This window comes from Salmo trutta, chromosome 22 (assembly GCF_901001165.1).
Source record: "Salmo trutta chromosome 22, fSalTru1.1, whole genome shotgun sequence".
NCBI classification, from domain to species: Eukaryota; Metazoa; Chordata; class Actinopteri; order Salmoniformes; family Salmonidae; genus Salmo; species Salmo trutta.
In genome coordinates, this window is record NC_042978.1 from 5493952 (window position 1) to 5515820 (window position 21869).

The 21869-nt window shown below is 40.2% G+C and overlaps 2 protein-coding genes across 4 annotated transcripts in view; one reads left to right on the top strand and one right to left on the bottom strand.

Moving 5' to 3' along the window:
• Positions 1-909: 909 nt before the first annotated feature.
• On the top strand, positions 910-7526 carry LOC115157955 (profilin-2). 2 transcript variants are annotated; one of them, XM_029706325.1, is made up of 3 exons: positions 910-1234; positions 3387-3579; positions 5720-7526. In XM_029706325.1, exons 1-3 carry the CDS (start codon positions 1106-1108, stop codon positions 5815-5817), a joined length of 420 nt encoding a protein of 139 aa, XP_029562185.1. In that variant the 5' UTR covers positions 910-1105; the 3' UTR covers positions 5818-7526. The 2 variants fall into 2 exon arrangements, with proteins under 2 accessions (XP_029562185.1, XP_029562186.1); XM_029706326.1 differs by lacking the exon at positions 5720-7526 and adding an exon at positions 5333-5508.
• An 11195-nt stretch (positions 7527-18721) lies between these two features.
• LOC115157957 (E3 ubiquitin-protein ligase RNF13) overlaps positions 18722-21869 on the bottom strand; it is an 89028-nt gene continuing 85880 nt past the window's right edge. For both annotated transcript variants that reach the window (XM_029706327.1, XM_029706328.1), the window contains exon 10: positions 18722-20285. In XM_029706327.1, the coding sequence (XP_029562187.1) occupies positions 19930-20285 (356 nt within the window). In that variant the 3' untranslated portion in view covers positions 18722-19929. The remainder of the gene's footprint in view (positions 20286-21869) is intronic.

Genomic DNA, 21869 nt, shown 5'->3' on the forward strand with positions numbered 1-21869 from the left:
ACTTTGCTCTGTTAATCACTTTCTCACAATATGATTGTTTTTTGTTATAGCTAAATACAGTTTCTCTCAGAGAACTAGGCAGACAATGAAAAGTATCATGCTGTTCCACGCATATGGCGATAAACAAAATAAATAGATATCTACTCCTGTTACACCCTGAGTGAGTTAATAAGTAACCAATATGTGTATTTATTCTGTATACTAAGTTTCTTGTGATATGTCTCACACTGGCCTGGACTGCCACAAGAACTGGCTAGTTCAATCACATGCATTAAACGTCAGCTAATATGGCAACCTCTATTTTCTAATAATGTGCGGGTTAGAGGGGGAGGCTTATTTGAAGAACCAATTAACCCTAAACTGACCATTTAAAATCAAAATTGTGCTAAATGGGCTAGTTTTGTTTCTCTTAACTGTCATTAAGATCTCAGACTTGTTTGTTGTAAAATAAGTAACATTCTAAACTGAAGGAACATAATCTAACACAAAAAATAAAATGTAACTCTTGCATGCTTTCAATACATAGAGTTCTAACAAATTATCGCACTAGAATCTTCTGATGATGAGCGATGATGATATCAACAATTTCCGATGACTGATACATTGTAACTTTGATTCATACCGGTAAAAGGGCATCGTGGCGGGAAAATAAGGACTACGTATGCTCACGTCATATGACCAATTAAGTCTACCATTAACCGATTCGGAAACATACTGCTTGGGCAAAATATCACACAAGATAGCAAACGATAGTAGTTAGCGGCATATTGACAAGTTAGTAAGATAGACACGGTCCAAATCATTCTTTGGATCTGTAACACCCATTTTATTCATCCGCGACAACCTACGACTTGCTATGAAGTTCAACCTAACAACGACTGCGCGGAGTGATTTATTTAAGGACTACACCCAGGCACTGCCCGAATGCAGTGGGTCCTCTTCTCTGCCCAAACCCAGAAGAAAGCGGGGTCGTGACGGAACTGGGGAATTGTCGGAGGTCCCAGAATCACCGAAAATATAGTTTACAGAAACCGCAGTGTTGTGCGAGAGTACCCGTTAAATATATATTTTTAAGATTTTTCCATATTTGAACTAATACGCAAGTATGTCCTGGCAAGGCTACGTGGAAAACCTGATGGCCGATGGCAGCTGCCAGGACTCCGCCATTGTTGGGTACACGGACGCTAAATATGTCTGGGCATCGTTTCCCGGTGGTACATTTGTTAACATAACGGTAAGGACATAATCAAATAATGACAGACTTATCTACAAACAAAGGGAAATGCCGCCATTTTAGGCTGTTAGTTCATTTAATATGGGAATAAGGCCTTGCCTAATGGGGAAGCCCTAGATGGAATGATAAGGTAATGTTAGGCTCGAGCCAGGCATTGAATGTTGGCTAAGCTAGCACACATGGTATCCGGTGTTTTCTTGTACAGATATAGACTTTTGCACTTATCTGAAGTGTAAGTGCATAGGCTCAGAACCACAACTACATTCAGAATGTCATGGTGTTATCAATATAGCTAAGGTCTAAAGCTTTCCTTTTGAGTAAAACATTGACTATTCAACATGAAACTGTAGGAGGTAATCCGCTGGCTAACATGTTTAGTTAGCCTGACTGTGTTTAACTATCTGATCTAGAACTTGGAAATGAAACACAACGGTGCTTTCAGCAATTTGATACCCCATATGGGATATGGGAAAGTTAAATGGAGACCGGTGTCCCGTCTTGCAGCGTTTACTGTTATGTCTAGCCAGCAATGCGGGCTTTGGGAGGAGGAATGTCGGGAGCGAAAAATGGCACAAATCAGGCCTGTCACCCAGATTCGAAAGTTATTAAGCAAAATTGTTTGCTCATTACGCTGCATGCATATGTTACATGTACAATTTGCTTTGTACACTCAGCGGTATTCACAGATGCATTTGTGAATCAGGCCCTCGCTCTCGCCCCTTTTGATTTCCCAAGATGGCGCCTCCACTCTGCATTTATAATATTTTCCCTCCTGTCTACGCAATTTGATCGGATTGCAACCTAAATTGGATGCACCAGCTCGAGGCAAATTGGTTGTACAATAGTATACCATCCAATTGGCCTGCAGGTTTATTTTACATATTGCATCAGTCCGGTCATTCGTTGGCCCTCCATTTTGTTAGCTAGCAAGCATGCATGTAAATCAACTATTTCGAGTTGCTTGAGTTGTCAAAAACAGTTTAATATGTAAATTCACGCGCGTGCAGAACAATTATTCGATAGTTTGCTACATGTTAGCGGGTTAATAAACATGCACGTTTTAACTAGCTATCTTTCTAGTGTGGATCTGCGACAGGATATTACCCATAATCTAATGAAATTGCGATTCCTGTATCATAGATTGCCGTGCGGATATTGGAGGTTATTTTTCAGTCAGATGATTATTTTGGTTTTGGTTAAACATCTAAACATCTAAGCTATGGTTAAACATCTAACCATTAGCTGTTTGGTACCCAGGCTGTGACATGAACAAGTTGGCAGTTACTCTGTTAAGTTTATGTTCAAATGTTACAGGTTGTAGGCAAGCTGTCAAATCAGTTGTCCTGCTGTGTTGCCTTGGTGAATTACTCTGGCTTCTGCTAGCCTGTAACGTTAGTGTTCTAGAGACTTCCACGAGGAGGCCAGCTTCTAGCTTTGCCAAGGCGTTATGGCATAGCTGGCTAGCTACTTTGCTTGCTAGATGGCCACATTAAATACGCTGAATTCCCTTCATTTTTTTCTGGAAGGGTCTGTTGTATAATTGTGCAATTTTATGAGTCTGTTTTCATTGAGTAATTGTATGGGCAAACTATACAAAATCTGACTAGCTAGGCATCAGTTGCTGACCATGACAGCCAAGCAATGCCTGATATGTATTGCAAAGAAATAAAACTGGATTGTTTAATTTGTAAACTGAATACATGATTTAAAGGTTAAATTCAATGGTCTTGAGTCAAATATGGACACTGGCCTATGAGAGCTGAGATGGTTACACTATCAATCTCTATCACATAGTACCCTAAACTATTTTTCAGCATGTGTTCCTTTCTGCCTGGTAGGACAAATGTGAACTGCAATACTTCTCAAATTGCCAAGTTCTCCAACTGTGATTCCAAAAAATGTCCCATTTATTTCAGAAGTCTGACTGCTTTTGACTGCCTTTTTGTTGAAATGTTTTAATTTAACCAAATAATGCTCCCTCTGAAGCTTTGCTAATTTTCACCCAACTTTGATTCTTTCTGTTTTAGGTATTGGAGAGAATAAACAAGTTGTCACACATGCTCTTATCTTATTGTTGTGTAATGACAAATGTTTTTATCCATATGACTTTCTAACTTTATATGCTTGACATTTGTCCAATGCTCATCCGTAGGTTGACGAAATCGACGTCATAGTAGGAAAGGACCGAGAAGCTTTCTTCTGCGGTGGGCTGACCCTAGGCCAAAAGAAGTTCTCTGTCATCAGAGACAGCCTCCACGCCGATGGGGACTGGACAATGGACATCAGGACAAAGAGTCAAGGAGGAGAGCCCACATACAACGTTTCCATAGGCAAAGCCGGCAAAGGTAATGCCTGTCCCATTTCATTTTAAGGCTGTATGTAGTGCATAGGTTTAGTTTGGTTGTAATTAAAGTTTGCTGTGCATGTACAATATACTGGTATTCACCTCCTCAATATATAAAATGTATTTAAGGTACAGATGCAATTAAGTCTGTCACATTAAATCAACAAATGCATTGCACAATCATGCTTTAGCTTACACAAAATTGTAGCATCAGGACCTAGATGGGCTTTAAAATAGTAGGAAGGGATATTATACAATTGGAAACTTTACTTGTAATCTAATTCATATGTTGATGTAGTTGTTATTTTAAGGAAAATTACACTCAAACGCCTTTTCGTATTTGTTTCATTAGTCCACTGTTCATACGCTCCTGGATGTTTTGAATATCAGCAATCAAGTGTAAGATGTAGAACTTTGAAAATGCGTAATGACGCTTTATGGATTTTGAAAGTTCTGTAGCTTAAACTTGATTGCTGACATCCCAAACAGTGGACTAATGAAATGTACCAAAATATGGTTTGAGTGGAATTTCCCTTTTAAGCACAGAGCTATTATGTATGGGAAAAGGGGTTCATGCAGTATAATGGACTTAAATTTAATTTCAAGTATTTTTCAGATTAAGGAAGCCAATCAAATACCATTTGTTTTAAAGAATAGGTTAGTTTTGCATCAGATTGGATTCAGGGACAATATTTGATCAACTGCTAGCTGGTCAAATGAGTCACAAGTCTTGATGGGCCACTGAATTGAAGGGGAGATGCCCTGCCATTCGAAAAACAAGATGCCTGTGAGTTGTGCCAATGTTCATTTTGCCTTTATGGTCCCTATTCTCCTATGTCCCTAGCAGCTTTAAGTCCATGACACTCCTACTTGCAATACACAACCTCCCATCTGTGTATGTTTCTGTCACAGGGCAAGCTGGGCAACCTTTTCTGAGTTTATCCTTCTGGTCTTCTTCCTGATCGAATCAACCTTGAATTGCATGCGTATTCCCTATCCCTCTGTAATTGATGCCCTTTTCCCCTCACATCAACGCTTAAGTGTCAAGTTCAGGTTATTCCCATCACATGTTAACCCTAGTCCCTGTCAATTTAGGCATTTCTGCTCTGGTAGTGGCACTCAAGGATTTTGCTGCTGTTCATATGTATTGAGGAGAGGTACTACAAGCATGCTGACTGCATGTGTACTGCATTAGTGTTGGTGGTAGTGAGTAGAAGCATTCACTTTCCTATTCCTCCCTGCTGCTGGCATGCCATGTAGACTCATAGCTAAGTAGTGGACAAAGTAAAGGGTAGTCTTAGGCCAGTGTTTTGTTTCTGATTTACTTGTCATTGCCACCCTTTACACCAGTTTAGAATGGAGCAATTTGTGCTGTTATTGTCACAGCTTCTGACTGGGTAAAAAAGCCATTTATGGACTTTGTTAACATAAGCGGATGATTCAGACATTCCTAAGTTCAGAAGAGTAGGCTAGATGTGTTTCATTATACTGTAGGCTAATGGGCTTGAATGGGCAGCACTATTGCATAATTTTAGTGAGAGCTTTGCATGTTTTCTTCCAGTCCAAGGGCAGCAGCCATAATAAGAAAATGAATGCTTGCATATTGGCCATGGACGGGGCCTCTGGTGAGCTTCCTATGTCTTCCTTCATACTAACCAGCCCTGTCCACCACCTTGTTTCTATTTGACAATTTCTTTAATATTAAATTATCTAACTTCACATTTTCTCAATTTCCCTTCTCTCTTTTCTTTCAGTCTTGGTTCTTGTATTGGGCAAAGAAGGGGTCCATGGAGGCGGATTGAATAAGAAGGCATACTCAATGGCAAAATACTTAAGGGATTCAGGGTTCTAGTTTTGTCTTGACATAGCCCAAGTGTAGTAGTTGAGGAAGAGGAGAGGAGAGAAGTAAAGAAAAAACACAAAATAAAAATGTTAAAGCAAAGAGATTGCTGTTAATATTTTCCTTTCAAGCAGTCCTATTTAAAATGAGTCCTGGCAGCGTTATTGGCAGTGCAGGGCCACATGTTTAAGACCCTGCAGTCAACAATGTAGCCCCACCTTTAGCGGGGAAAAGTGGTTTCTTATCCCCCCACCACCATGTCTGTTCATTTCTGTTCTTTTTTTTTTCTTGTGTACTCCAGCATTGGTTTTAGTCATGGGAAAGGAAGGTGTCCATGGAGGGCAGCTCAACAAGAAAGCGTATACAATGGCTGACTACCTGAGGAAGTCTGGATACTAAAGCAGCCTCTGCCCAGCCTCCTAGCAGCTCACCCTTACCACCCTCTTGCGTTTCACAGTACTTCCAGTTCTAGTTGGTAGTTGCTTATTTTTTTCTCTCCTCTGCCCCCTCCCATTTTTTGCTCCCTTTTTTATTTATCCCCTTTTCTCTTGTCCTTTTCCAGTCATCTTTATGCATTCACACTGTGTACTCTATCCCATTCTAGCACTACTGTTGCACCATAGTTAAAGATGAGCATGTTGTTAACAGGACATTGTGACAAATCTGTACTTATAAAGACCTGTACCATTCTAGCCAATGCTCAGTGAAAACCCTAAAGTGAAGGAAACCTAAATTAAACAGATTTCATATGATGGTGCCCGGTAGTTCAGACCCTTGAGCAGCCGATGCCTTTGGAGCACTTGAGCAGTAATCAAGCTCATATTGTCTTCCTTTTCTGGAGCATGTCTGGGAGGGGAAACTGCATGCATATCTTTGAGCCTACTGAAATACTGTTCCGTCTGCCCCGCGTGCCCTGTAACTCCTGCCAAATGTCTGTTCCCCCTCCCTCCCTCTTTCCCATCCTGTTTGTTCATAGTAGGTGACACTCCATCAGTACTCAGGAGGCATATTCCTCCAACCACTACACCTTAAAGTCCTCCGTAGCCCCCTTTCCCAGATGGGTTTTTAAGTGGGGGGGGGGCCCAATCCATTTTTGGTATTGATTGAATCAAATGGCAAAACAGCATTGATGCAGGTAGAATCTCCTCCCACGCCCTCTTCATGACCTTTCTGACTACATGAACCCCATGGACATTCCATCGTTGCAATGGCTCAGGCACTTAAAATATTGTTTGCCAGCTCCTGTAATATTTTTTTATTTTTTTTAAGGCTGCCATTTTGGACAGTAGATATCCCAGCATAACGATCTGGAGTGTGTCCAGTTTGAATTTTTCATAGGACCAACTTTTGTTGCAGCTTGGGTATTTATACAGTTGCTCTAGCTAAATCATTGTGAAGGATGACTGCTAGCCTCATCTTTCTGCTGAAGGCAAAACAACACTAACATAAAACCACACTATCACATGACACCAGATAAAGCTGCGGGGGAGGGGGGAGAGTTATTGGAGGAAATCTGTTTCCTCATTTGTCAACCTTTTTTTTTTTTTTTTTTTTTTTTTTAAGAAATGAATTACTGCATTTAAAAACCCATGCTGTGTGAAGAAACAACTGTGGTATAAATTGCCTTGTTCTCTAGTCATCAACTAAGATGTGGTATCAAACTGTGTTCAGGCTCGGTACTTAATGTAATCTCCAATTGAAAATAACTTACAGTAGAAATGACACTCAATTTAATGGGAGATGGGATAGTTGGAATAAGAACACTTGGTTCTCTTGTGGAAACTTAAAATACAAAACATGGGTATCCTGTGCCATAATGTAGAGATCTGTTGCTATTGTGTGATGGATTTTAACTGCTGCCCAGTAAGGGGTAATTTCATTGGCACTTTTAGGGGTGTTTTAGCATCTGCTCCAATGTTCAGGCCTTGTGGCATGTGTACTAATTAAAATCTTATTTGCTGATTTTTGTTAATTTCTTCCCCCTACACCTTTCTTACACCTGGGATAGTCTCTAACACATTGGATTTCATATGCATAAACCAATAAATGCCATAAATTGATTTATCACCTTGTTTACAGACCGATCAAATAAATTTATTCCAACCAGATTGATTGTATGTACTTTCTTGCTTTTCAAGTTGAAATGTATTCTCTGTTTGAGCCAGAGCAGCAGTTTTATTTTTTTAATTATTAAACTGGAATTGGTTTGGAGGTTCCTATTACCCTGTCCTGGAGCTAAATAGTTCAACTGGGATGCTCATGGTTAATCTTTAAAGGTATGTTGCAGGTAAACATGGTGATGTTCCTTTTGTAAGAAAGGTATGAAGATGTTGGCTGAGTCTGTGGCAGAATTAGGCCTGGGAACCCCACAGGGCCTGATGGTAACATACCAAAATGTGCATTTCCTTGACAGTGGGTGTTTATTGGCTTGATCAGTGGTTTTCAAACCTCTCCTGGGGGACACCCAGACGTTTCAAAATGTTGCTGTAGCCTTTAACTAGCTCACCTGATGGACTAATATAGGGCTTCGTAATTAGTTGAATACAGTGTGCTAGCTCTGAAATAGTTCAAATACATGGAACGGCTGGTGGTTTCCAAGGAGAGGTTTGAAAACCACTGGGCTAGATGGACTGAAACATTGGCTTAGGTCTGACCTTTCGTCTCAGCATAGAACTGGGGAAGCAACGATTATTAAACGGGTCTGGATTCAGTTGTCGACAACGCAGCTTCTGAAGGCAATTTCCGATTCAGGCAACGTTTACCGTGAATGAGATCTCCGTGAAACGGGAACATTTTCTTAAAGCCATTTTAACAACCCGTGGTCAGATTGCATCCCAGACTAATTCGGGGTATGTGCATCTTCATCCTGTCACCATGTATAGAGGGTCCCAAAAAATGTACTTTTCTTTCTAGTAGACTATTGAAGACTTGATATTTCAAGATGACGTAACCTGATGGTGAATGCGTCATATCTATTTAATGTCTTGGTTTCTGTAGAAGTAACCAAACTGGGGGAATTAAGAGTATCACTGCAACAACTTGACAAGTGATTAAAAAAATAAAATAATTATTGGCTTCACAGCGTTCCATTAACCCTCTACACTTTTGGGAATTGGCCTATATGCATAGGTTTTAAATGTAATGTTTCTTAGAGCCCAGCTGATTGAAAACCCGTATCAACTGATATGGGCTTTTTACCGCTATGTTGGTATTGGCTGACAATTCCACCCGGTATTCAGTAAATGGGGTGTGGGGGTGGAAGGGAATCTCATGCTTATCTGAATGCTTGTTGACATTCTCGTGTTGTCACAATGTATGAAATCAACATTTTAAGCATAGTTTATTGGACAATTGCTATTTTGGATGGCAATTTGAGAATTCAGTGTGGAAAAGTCTTTCCTGACTAAAACAGTATATTGGCAGCTATATCGTTGTTTTTTGGGGGGGAACGTAATCTGACAAACCCATCGGTAGGGCTCTAGTTTTACAGAAGAAATATGAAAGCATATGCATAAAAATGGTAGCAACTGAAAGGGAACAGTTTGGAGATGAATAAATTATTAGACCAAAGGTGAGTGTGTACACAATTCGCCTGACACGAGACTGAATCCAAACAATACTGTTGATTTTGTGCATTTTACATTTACTATACTTTTCACCGCATTTGTATAATGACATTAGAAAATACTCTGGATACTAGAGGTCGACCGATTATGATTTTTCAACGCCGATACCGATTATTGGAGGGCCGAGAAAAGCCGCTACCGATTAATCGGCTGATTTTTATTTATTTATTTGTAATAATGACAATTATAACAATACTGAATGAACACTTATTTTAACTTAATATAATACATCAATAAAATCAATTTAGCTTCAAATAAATAATGAAACATGTTCAATTTGGTTTAAATCATGCAAAAACAAAGTGTTGGAGAAGAAAGTAAAAGTGCAATATGTGCCATGTAAGAAAGCTAACGTTTAAGTTCCTTGACCAAAGGCTCGTATTTCTGTGTGTTATGTTATAATTAAGTCTATGATTTGATGATAGAGCACTCTGACTGAGCGATGGTAGGCACCAGCAGGCTCGTAAGCATTCATTCAACAGCACTTTCGTGCGTTTGCCAGCAGCTCTTCGCAATGCTTCAAGCATTGCGCTGTTTATGACTTCAAGCCTATCAACTCCCGAGATTAGGCTGGTGTAACCGATGTGATATGGCTAGCTAGTTAGCGGGGTGCGCGCTAATAACGTTTCAAACGTCACTCGCTCTGAGACTTGGAGTAGTTGTTCCCCTTGCTCTGCATGGGTAACGCTGCTTCGAGGATGGCTGTTGTCGATGTGCTCCTGATTCGAGCCCAGGTAGGAGCGAGGAGAGGGACGGAAGCTATACTGTTACACTGGCAATACTAAAGTGCCTATAAGAACATCCAATAGTCAAAGGTATATGAAATACAAATCGTATAGAGAGAAATAGTCCTATAATAACTACAACCTAAAACTTCTTACCTGGGAATATTGAAGACTCATGTTAAAAGGAACCACCAGCTTTCATATGTTCTCATGTTCTGAGCAAGAAACTTAAATGTTAGCTTTTTTACATGGCACATATTGCACTTTTACTTTCTTCTCCAACACTTTGTTTTTGCATTATTTAAACCAAATTGAACGTTTCATTATTTATTTGAGTCTAAATTGATTTTATTGATGTATTATATTAAGTTAAAATATGTGTTCATTCAGTATTGTTGTAATTGTCATTATTACAAATAAATGTAAAAAATCGGCCGATTAATCGGGATCGGCTTTTTTTGGTCCTCCAATAATCAGTATTGGTATCATTTTGAAAAATCATAATCGGTCAACCTCGAGTTTTCATGTACCGAATAAAAATCTAAAGTTCACTGTTTCCTTCGCATTTTTAACTCTGCCGTTAGTTTTGTCACAAACTGTTGGGTTGAATAGCAAATATGCGCGCTCTGGTCTTGGCATATACACTAGCCAACAGCTCACAAATACTGTGCGGGTGGGCTGGTCTACATGAGATTATTGGATAAACGAGAATATTTGTATTTGTCAAACGGCAGTCAAGCATTGATCATCATGTCACCCAAATCAGACCATCGATATTTATTGGAAAGGAGTGTTAAGATCATGTGCACTTTCGCCATCCTGTGAAGTTCATAATTTATATAATCTGTAGACTTATAAACTGCATGGTTTCCTGAGTCATAGTGGGAGTAGCACACACCATATAATCGTGTGACTCCAAGTTTTCTTCGATATGATGGTTTTTATATCAATATTTGCACATAGGTGTTTCCACTGCCATTTCTTGCATATTACATTTTACAGACAAATAAAAATCCCACCATGTCGAACAAACAAATTAGGGTAAGTGTAAACATTTATCCCATCAAAATCGAAATTTAGACATTTCTAACATATACTGCCCTAGAAAAAGTGAATATAAAATGACAGATTAATCTCAAAGTTTTGACTTACACGTTAATAAGACAAATATTTGACAAAAAATGTAAAAAGTCTGGACTGGGCTGAATGGGTACTGGGTGTAGCCTTTAAGCCCATGGGTGTTCCAAATAAACTCACCTCTTAAATAATCAATTTTAATTTCCAAATGTTCAAAACTTACAAACTGACATTCTTTTGTAAAATTAGATTTACATTAATCTCATCTAAAGTTAAAATAAACTGATCATTGCTGTTAACCATGAAAGTATCACTTATAACAGGGGAGTGTCCACAGAGATCAATGTGGACTTAGGCTTTTGTTCATGCCATCCAGTACACACCTGATTCAATTAATCAGACTTCAGTCAAGACCTGATCAGTTGAATCAGGTGTTATTGCTTGTTTAGAACACAACCCTGCACCCACACTGGCCCTCTGTGGATTTGACGCCATGCACAAAGACCATAACACACACAACTTTCAATGAATTATCTGAAAGCTGATTAACATTGGCTATTCTTATTAATTAGTTCAACTTGTCTTCCTAAAGCTTATCTGAAGACAGTTTAAAATCTCCCTCTCTACTGTGTATTAAAAAGGTACAGGTGGACCAAAAAATTCATCACCTGGATGAATGAAAGACAACAATGTGGCAATGCCCCCACCCAAAAGTGCTTGAGTAGTCGCCCAATAGTCATCTTGTCCCTCATTTGATAGCATTTGAATCCATCACTTGTAGGTCTTCTATCCCTGATATCACTCAATCCTGATCTTATTCCTCTCTGCATCAGTGACTACCTGTCTACTCCAAATGTCTTGGAGAGAGTACAGAGGTTTCTAATCTTGGTAAAGGCACCATGGCTAGATGCACAATATGCATAGCTGTAGTTTTTGTGTATTTTAATCAACTTAAATCTGAACAAAATACACATTTATATTAATTGAATATTAGGGATATCAACACACGATCCCCATGTGTTATCCCAGGCCTGCTGTTTTGACTCTCGCTCGCTCTCTACCGCACCTGCTGTTTTGACCTCTGAATGCTCGGCTATGAAATGCCAATTAACATTTACTCCTGAGTTGCTGATAGGGCTGTGGCAGTAATTACATTTTGTCAGCTGGTGATTTTCATGCAAATAACTGCTGGTTTCACTGTAATTGACCATTCATTAACAAACACATTTAGCATCTCCTGGCTTCCAAGCATAGCGTACAAGCCACTGATTCGAACCTTTGGAACATCTATATTTTGAAAGTCTAATAAATCAATTTAATATAGCCTACACCATCACAATAAATCCATAATTTAGACGGGTGTAAAGAGACCTTATGACTTTTTTTTTAGCCTCTTTCAGAAGAAAAGAGGCTTTAAAGAAAAAATAACATATATTTGTAATAATGACAATTACAACAATACTGAATGAACACTTATTTTAACTTACTTTAATACATCAATAAAATCAATTTAGTTTCAAATAAATAATGAAACGTGTTCAATTTGGTTTAAATAATGCAAAAACAAAGTGTTAGAAGAAAATAAAAGTGCAATATCTGCCACGTAAGAAAGCTAACGTTTAAGTTCCTTGCTCAGAACATGAGAACAAATGAAAGCTGGTGGTTCCTTTTAACATGAGTCTTCAATATTCCCAGGTAAGAAGTTTTAGGTTGTAGTTATTATAGGACTATTTCTCTCTATACCATTTGTATTTCATATACCTTAGACTATTCGATGTTCTAATAGGTACTTTAGTATTGCCAGCCTAATCTCGGGAGTTAATAGGATTGAAGTCATAAACAGCGCAATGCTTGAAGCATTGCGAAGAGCTGCTGGCAAATGCAGTAAAGTGCTGTTTGAATGAATGCTTACGAGCCTGCTGATGCCTACCACTGCTCAGTCAGACTCCTTTATCAAATCATAGGCTTAATTATAACATAATAACACACAGAAATACGAGCCTTAGGTCATTAATATGGTCAAATCCGGAAACTATAACTTCGAAAACAAAACGTTTATTCTTTCAGTGAAATACGGAACCGTTCCGTATTTTATCTAACGGGTGGCATCCCTAAGTCTAAATATTGCTGTTACATTGCACAACTATCAATGTTATGTCATAATTATGTACAATTCGGGCAAATTAATTACGGTCTTTGTTAGGAAGAAATGGACTTCACACAGTTCGCAACAAGCCAGGCGGCCCAAACTGCTGCATATACCCTTACTCTGCTTGCACAGAACTCAAGAGAAGTAACACAATTTCCCTAGTTAAAAGAAATTCATGTTAGCAGGCAATATTAACTAAATATGCAGGTTTAAAAATATATATTTGTGTATTGATTTTAAGAAAGGCATTGATGTTTATGGTTAGGTGCACATTGGTGCAACGAAAGTGCTTTTTTGCAAATGTGCTTGTTAAATCACCCATTTGGTGAAGTAGGCTGTGATTCAATGATAAATTAGCAGGCACCGCATCGATTATATGCAACGCAGGACAAGCTAGATAAACTAGTAATATCATCAACCATGTGTAGTTAACTAGTGATTATGTTAAGATTGATTGTTTTTTATTAGATAAGTTTAATGCTAGCTTGCGCCTTACCTTGGCTCCTTGCTGCACTCGCATAACAGGTGGTCAGCCTGCCACGCAGTCCCCTCGTGGAGTGCAATGTAATCGGCCATGATCGGTGTCCAAAAATGCTGATTACTTTGAAAACTTACTCAGCCATTCCGATTAATCGGTCGACCTCTAATATTTACCCCAAAAGATTTCCAATGGACTGGCTATTCTGTGTTGAGCGGTTAACAAAGAAACAGGTCCACCTACAGTTGAAGTCGAAAGTTTACATACACCTTAGCCAAATACATTTAAACTCAGTTTTTCACAATTCCTGACATTTAATCCTAGTAAAAATTCCCTGTCTTAGGTCAGTTCGGATCACCAATTTATTTTAAGAATGTGAAATGTCAGAATAATAGGAGAGTGATTTATTTCAGCTTTTATTTCTTTCATCGCATTCCCAGTGGTTCAGAAGTTTACACACACTCAATTAGTATTTGGTAGCATTGCCTATAAATTGTTTAACTTGGGTCAAACATTTTGGGTAGCCTTCCACAAGCTTCCCACAATAAGTTGGGTGAATTTTGGCCTATTCCACCTGACATTCCTCCTGGCCCATTCCTCCTCCATTCCTCCGTAATTGAAAATAAGAATTGTTCTTAACTGACTTGCCTAGTTAAATAAAGGTGTAAAAAAAAATAGAGCTGGTGTAGGCCTCCTTGCTCGCACACACTTTTTCATTTCTGCCCACAAATGTTCTATAGGATTGAGGTCAGGGCTTTGTGATGGCCACTCCAATACTTTGACTTTGTTGTCCTTAAGCCATTTTGCCACTTTGGATGCTTGGGGTCATTGTCCATTTGGAAGACCCATTTGCGACCAAGCTTTAACTTCCTGACTGATGTCTTGAGATGTTGCTTCAATATATTCACATAATTTTCCTTCCTCATAATGCCATCTGTTTTTTGAAGTGCACCAGTCCCTGGTACGATCTTTGTGCTCATGTGCAGTTGCAAACCGTAGCCTGCTTTTTTTATGGCGGTTTTGGAGCAGTGGCTTCTTCCTTGCTGAGCGGCCTTTCAGCTTATTTCGATAGAGGACTCGTTTTACTGTGGATATAGATACTTTTGTAACTGTTTCCTCCAGCATCTTCACAAGGTCCTTTGCTGTTGTTCTTGGGATTGATTTGCACTTTTTGCACCAAAGTACGTTCATCTCTAGGAGACAGAACGCGCCTCCTTCCTGAGCGGTATGATGGCTGCGTGGTCCCATGGTGTTTATACTTGCTTACTATTGTTTGTACAGATGAACGTGGTACCTTCAGGTGTTTGGATATTGCTCCCAAGGATGAACCAGACCTGTGGAGGTCTACAATGTTTTTCCTGAGGTCTTGGCTGATTTCTTTAGATTTTCCCATGATGTCAAGCAAAGAGGCACTGAGTTTGAAGGTAGGCCTTGAAATACATCCACAGGTACACCTCCAATTGACTCAAATAATGTCAATTAGCCTATCAGAAGCTTCTAAAGCAATGACATTTTCTGAAATTTTCCAAGCTGTTAAAAGGCACAGTCAACTTAGTGTATATAAACTTCTGACCCACTGGAATTGTGATACAGTGAATTATAAGTGAAATAATCTGTCTGTAAACAATTGTTGGAAAAATTACTTGTGTCATGCACAAAGTAGATGTCCTAACCAAATTGCCAGAACTATAGTTTAACAAGAAATTTGTGGAGTGGTTGAAAAACGAGTTTTAATGACTCCAACCTAAGTGTATGTAAACTTCCGACTTAAACTGTATATGCTTTACTTAATTCATGCACTTTAAATTGTGATATAAATGTTAGGCTATCAATTTAGATTTGTAATACATTCTAAGGCTGCATGATGCGCCTCTAATGATGATTTGAAAGAAGTTGCATGAAAGGCATGAGCTCTGCTCTATTTCTTGCCAAGTCTGCACACATTTCTTCAGTCTCTCATTCACAATTTGACAAGCACTTGATAATATTCTCACCTATTAGACTATTCTTAATTTAATTTGTTATTTTACGTATAGCCTACTAATACGTGTGGAACTATTTTAGAATGGCCCACAAACAAAAACATGTAATCCGTAGCCTGCACTCGAATGGCAAATGGAGGTTATGTGCGGTTATGCATAGGTGGTGCGTCCATAAATCTAGGGGAAGCTAAACTTTCACTAAAATCTATTTGAATTATACTGAGCAGAAATATGAACGCAACATGTGAAGTGTTGGTCCCATGTTTATTGCACTGAAATAGAAGATCCAAGAAATGTTCCTTATGCACAAAAAACATATTTTTCTCAAATTGTTGGTACAAGTTTGTTTACATCCCTGTTAATGAGCATTTTTCCATTGCCAAGATAATCCAGCCACCTGACAGGTGTGGCATATCAAGAAACTGATTAAACAGCATGATCATTACCAGTGGCTTAACTTTAGTTTTAGAAGTGGGGGGGGTCATCCCTCAGAAGTTTTTGGGGCATCTTAAGTTCATTTCCTGCACTTGTGTTGTCCCTGACTAAAAAAATATCTTGGTCGACCAATCAAATTTTAAAACTTGTATTTATCCATATATAGACACACCTTATGTGTTTTAATAAAATCAACTAGGCTATACAGTGCATTCGGAAAGTATTCAGACTCCTTGACTTTTTCCACGTTTTGTTATGCTACAGCCTTATTCTAAAATTGATTAAATCGTTTTTTCCCTCATCAGTCTACACACAATACCCCATAATGACAAAGCAAAAACAGTTTTCGATATTTTTTGTGTGTACATTTATTAAATAAAAAAACTAAAATCACACAAAATCACAAGTATTCAGACCCTTTGGACTTTGTTGAAGCACCTTTGGCAGCGATTACAGCCTTGAGTCTTCTTGGGTATGACACTACAAGCTTGGCACAGCTGTATTTGGGAAGTTTCTCCCATTATTTTCTGCAGATCCTCGCAAGCTCTGTCAGGTTGGACGGGGAGCGTCGCTGCACAGATATTTTCAGGTCTCTCTAGAGATGTTCGATCGGGTTCAAGTCCGGGCTCTAGCTGGGCCACTCAAGGACATTCAGAGACTTGTCCCAAAGCCACTCCTGCATTGTCTTGGCTGTGCGCTTAGAGTTGTTGTCCTGTTGGAAGGTGAACCTTCGCCCCAATCTGAGGTCCTGAGCGCTCTGGAGCAGGTTTTCATCAAGGATCTCTATGTATTTGTCACCATCTTTCCCTCGATCCGGAGGGATCGAAGTCTTCCAGTCCCTGCCGCTGAAAACATCCCCACAGCATGATGCTGCCACTATGCTTCACCGTAGGGATGGTGCCCGGTTTCCTCCAGATGTGACGCTTGGCATTCAGGCCAACGAGTTCAATCTTGGTTTCATCAGACCAGAGAATCTTGTTCCTCATGGTCTGAGAGTCCTTTAGGTGGATTTTGGCAAACGCCAAGCGGGCTGTCATGTGCCTTTTTACTGAGGAGTGGCATGTGGAGTGCTGCAGAGATGGTTGTCCTTCTGGAAGGTTCTCCTATCTCCACAGAGGAGCTCTGTCAGAGTGACCATCGGGTTCTTAGTCACCTCCCTGACCAAGGTCCTTCTCTCCTGATTGCTCAGTTTGGCTGGGTGGCCAGCTCTAGGAAGAGTCTTGGTGGTTTCAAACTTCTTCCATTTAAGAATGATGGAGGCCACTGTGTTCTTGAGGTCTTTCAATGCTGCAGACATTTTTTGGTACCCTTCCCCAGATCTGTGCCTCGACACAATCCTGTCTCGGAGCACTACGGACAATTCCTTTGACCTCATGGCTTGGTTTTTGCTCTGACATGCACTACGAACTTATATAGACAGGTGTGTCCCTTTCCAAATCATGTCCAATCAATTGAATTTACCACAGGTGGACAAGTTGTAGAAACATCTCAAGGATGGTTAATGGAACTAGGATGCACCTGAGCTCAACCTGTTTTTGCTTTGTCATTATGGGGTATTGTGTGTAGATTGATGAGGAACATTGCTTATTTAATCTATTTTAGAATAAGGCTGTAACGTAACAAAATGTGGGGAAAGGGAAATGGTCTGAATACTTTCTGAATGCACAGTATGCTTCTCGTATGGCATCGCACTCAATAACCTCATTTGGTTCCAACTTGCACCTTTATTTTTAAGAGTGTGGGGCTTGCAGACTCTTAAGCCTGGTCCTAGATCTGCTTTTGTGCTGTCTTGCCATCTCCTATGGTCAATGTCAATTGCACAAACAGATCTGGGATCAGGCTAAGCAGAGGTGTCCATATATAAATTAATTATTTGGTGTAATTTGAACAAAATGCATTATTGTAAACAAAGGCATCAAGGTAGGGAACCCAGCTATTATTGGCAAAAAAATCCCTTTTGTTTCAAATTCAAACTTCAGTCTGGGGATATAAATAAGTATATTTATAATAACACCTCATGTAAAAAGTTTCCAAGTCTATCCTCATGCCAAATGATTCATTCTAAAATGATTATATCTAAAACCTTTTCATTCTTACCATTATTTGAATACTGGATTTGCGCCATGTGTATCAGTCACAGCATCTATTTTCAAAGATAAGATAAGTGTATTCATATTCAAAACTGAAAATCAGTCTGGTAATTTCATAATAATGCAAATAAAGTTTGCATAAGGCAGTGGCTTCAAATGAAACATTTGGCTGGCCCAACTCTTACAACACTATGTTGATGGGATGCACTTGAGCTCAATTGCGTCTCATAGCAAAGTGTCTGAATACTTATGTTATTAAGGTATCTGTTTTAATTTTTTTATACATATACGGCTGTAACTTAAAATGTGGAAAAAGTGAAGGGGTCTGAATACTTTCCGAATACGCCGTATAAGGCTTATGGCCTAATTAGTGTAGTCTACTTGGCAAGTATTACACGGTTCAGGCTGTTTCTCATGTTCGAACCTGCATCAATTGGACACAATACAGCGCTGATTGTCAGACCAAAATGGAAGTAATAATTAATAGTCTCCATTATGTAATGGTGACAGATCCAGGCCACCATGTTACTTGTTACCTGTAAGTCTGATCAAAGAGATGGGGCTTTTGAAACCAATGTCATGGCCACAGAGCACGGTAACATAGCTGGTTCACTGATCCACTGTCACTACTTGTTCTGATCCATCATAAAAGTTCTTGACGATGAAGAACACACTTCATTAAATCACTGTAGCTTTGTGCCTTGATCACAAACCTCTTGAAATGGATGGAAGGCCTCTGCATTCTATTGACAAACAGTGTCTTTATTGAAGTTAAATTAAATTGAATACAGGCATGTGTGAGCATAAGATGTTTACAAGACATCAAATAAAAAGGCAACAGGACTCAACATAGAACAGTTCAAGTCATATTAGAAAAATGATTTTTACTTGTAGAACTTCCTACGTACAATATGATGTGAAATCAAATCCATGTTGCAAGACCTATCCACCAATGGCATCATGCATTTCAGAGAAGTGGTCTGTGATGTGTCTAGAGCAGCCAAATGAAGTCTACAGCAGACTGCTTGTAGCAGTGTAGACGCGGGTACTACCTGAACAAAACTGTTTCTCCCCACCCCCTCTGCTTGCATTACACGACTGCTGAGAGGTTACCCATAACATTGGGCAAACACACAGCAAACCTATCTTCCTTTGGCTGAATGCACAACCGGTTTGGCTTAATTTTGTCTGTGCAGGTCAACGTAACAGATCAGTCGTGTCAAAATCATAGTCAGATGAGCGACTGGCTCCAGGATCTCAGGGTAGAGACCGATTGGCAAAACCCAGTTCCCATGGGCTCTCGTTTTTATATATTCACATGGAAAAGGTCAGATCAACTGATTTTATAAAAGGCTGCTGTATAGTACTTTGATTTAGATATTTCTATGCAGCAGGAATATATACAATATAACAGGCTACAGATATACAGGCAAAAAAATTATAAATTTTTTAAGATGTTAATTATGGTGATCTATACATTATATATATACTCTCAATGCATTCCTTCACAGTTGGTGTCAAGCATGCTCGTGCACACGAGAGCATTGAGCCCTTTCTCACAGTGAACAGAGTATAACACTAGTCGGAGGATGTCTGCAGAAAACCACCCCATACTGACAAACCAGAGTAAAAAACAGTCTACTGTACGGCACCATTCCTGTGAAATCGACGCCGTTTAGCCCAAAACACATGACACATCTTGTCATCCAGACACCATCTGCACATTTTCCCACCCTTCAGTAATCAGGTTAAAAATACAACAAAAGGAGAATTATGATGATTTACATTCTAAACTTGGAGGGAGATAAAATAGATTATTATTAAACAGTAGTAAAAATGAAACAAATCCTCTTGACCACGCCTCCTGCGTGAGTCTCTGCAACCCCATAGGGTGAGTGGGAGAGAGGGGCGGCGGAACGGCCACCTATCTGTCAACTCAGGCCAGCCAATCAGGCGCGGACCGGGTCGTGGTCGTCAGGATGAGGCTCCTGCACCTGCACCACTGTCTCCACGGTGACCTCGCTGTCGTTGCTGGTGTCCAGGTGGTCGTCTTCATACTCGGAGGACTCCGGATCGGGCTCGGAACGTGAGGCGCCCGACATGGTGCCAAAGGAGTGGCCGCTGGTGGAGGCCAGGGAGCGCAGCAGCGGGGTGCTCTCTGACACCTCGTTCTCATCGGGCCCGCTGTCGCCCTCCTCCGAGTCGGAGTCTGAGTCGCCCGCAGAGGGGACCACCTTCTGCTTGCACACAGGACACGTCTTCTTGGTCTTGGTCAGCCAGGGGTCCACACACTTGTTGTGGTAAGCTGGAGGGAGAGGACAGGGAAAAAGGTCATTACACTCAATCATAGGCAGCATGTAGGTTTTTTCTAGGGTTGTAAATCAAAGGTACAACACACAAGGTAATCCTAAGGGTGTGCTTGTTATCTACTGAATGAATGTTGTAACATGACTATATAAGGGTGGACAATTTTGATTAGGTTTGGCTACAACACCTGGAGAGGGTAATGGGGAATTTCAAAGGCAAACCTAGCTTAATGTATTACAATACTAGGATTTAAGCTTAATAGGTTTACAAATAGGGGATTGTGGACATTTCAGGAAATAATGCTTTAAAACCAGCCATTTTCACCAAGAAAATGGCATTCTATTTAACTTTTACATTACCAGTACTGTATACAGTATTAGTATAGCTTGACAGTGTCCAGAAGCTACGGCGGTTTTCTAAGAACACTAGCGGTCAGGCCAGCTGCATAGTAGATGCAGCAAAGTGAGCTGGAGCCAAATAGATGATTTTCTGCGATGATACAGACAGGCATGGTTCCAGGAACAGCACAGGGTGCAGTAGAGCCTTTCAGACTGTCGCCCACTGAGACATCACATGACCTGGTGTTTTATACTACATCGACAAAAGTATGTGGACACCTGCTCATTCCAAAATCATGGGCATTAATATGGAGTTAGTCCCCCCTTTGCTGCCTTCACTCTTTCCACTAGATGTTGGAAAACATTGCTGCGGGGACTTGCTTCCATTTACCCACGCGCCTTAGTGAGGTCGGGCACTGATGTTGGGCGATTATGCCTGGCTCGCAGTCGGCGTTCCAATTCATCCCAAAGGTGTTCGATGGGGTTGAGGTCAGGGCTCTGTGCAGGCAGTCAAGTTCTTCCACACTAATCTTGACAAACCATTTCTGTATGGACCTTGCTTTGTGCACATGGGCATTGTCATGCTGAAACAGGATAGGGCCTTACCCAAACTGTTGCCACAAAGTTGGAAGCACAGTATGCTGTAGCGTTAAGATTTCTCTTCACTGGAACTAATGGGCCTAGCCCAAACCATGAAAAACAGCCCAAGACCATTATTCCTCCTCCACAAAACTTTATAGTTGGCACTATGCATTAGGGCAGGTAGCGTTCTCCTGGCATCTGCCAAACCCAGATTAGTCCGTCGGACTGCCAGATGGTGAAGCGTGATTCCTCACTCCAGAAAACACTGCTCCTCACTCTAGAGAACGCGTTTCCACTGCTCCAGAGTCCAATTGCGGTGAACTTTACACCACTCCAGCCAACGCTTGGCATTGCGCATGGTGATCTTAGGCTTGTGTGTGGCTGCTCGGCCATGGAAACCCGTTTCATGAAGCTCCCGATGAACAGTTATTGTGTAGATGTTGCTTCTAGAGGCAGTTTGGAACTTGGTAGTGAGTGTTGTAACTTAGAACAGACAAATTTTATGTGCTTCAGTACTCGGCGGTCCTGTTCTGTGAGCTTGTGTGGCCTACCATTTGCGGTTGAGCCGTTGTTGCTCCTAGACATTTCCCCTTCACAATAACAGCACTTACAGTTGACTGGGGCAGCTCTAGCAAGGCAGAAATTTGAAGAACATACTTGTT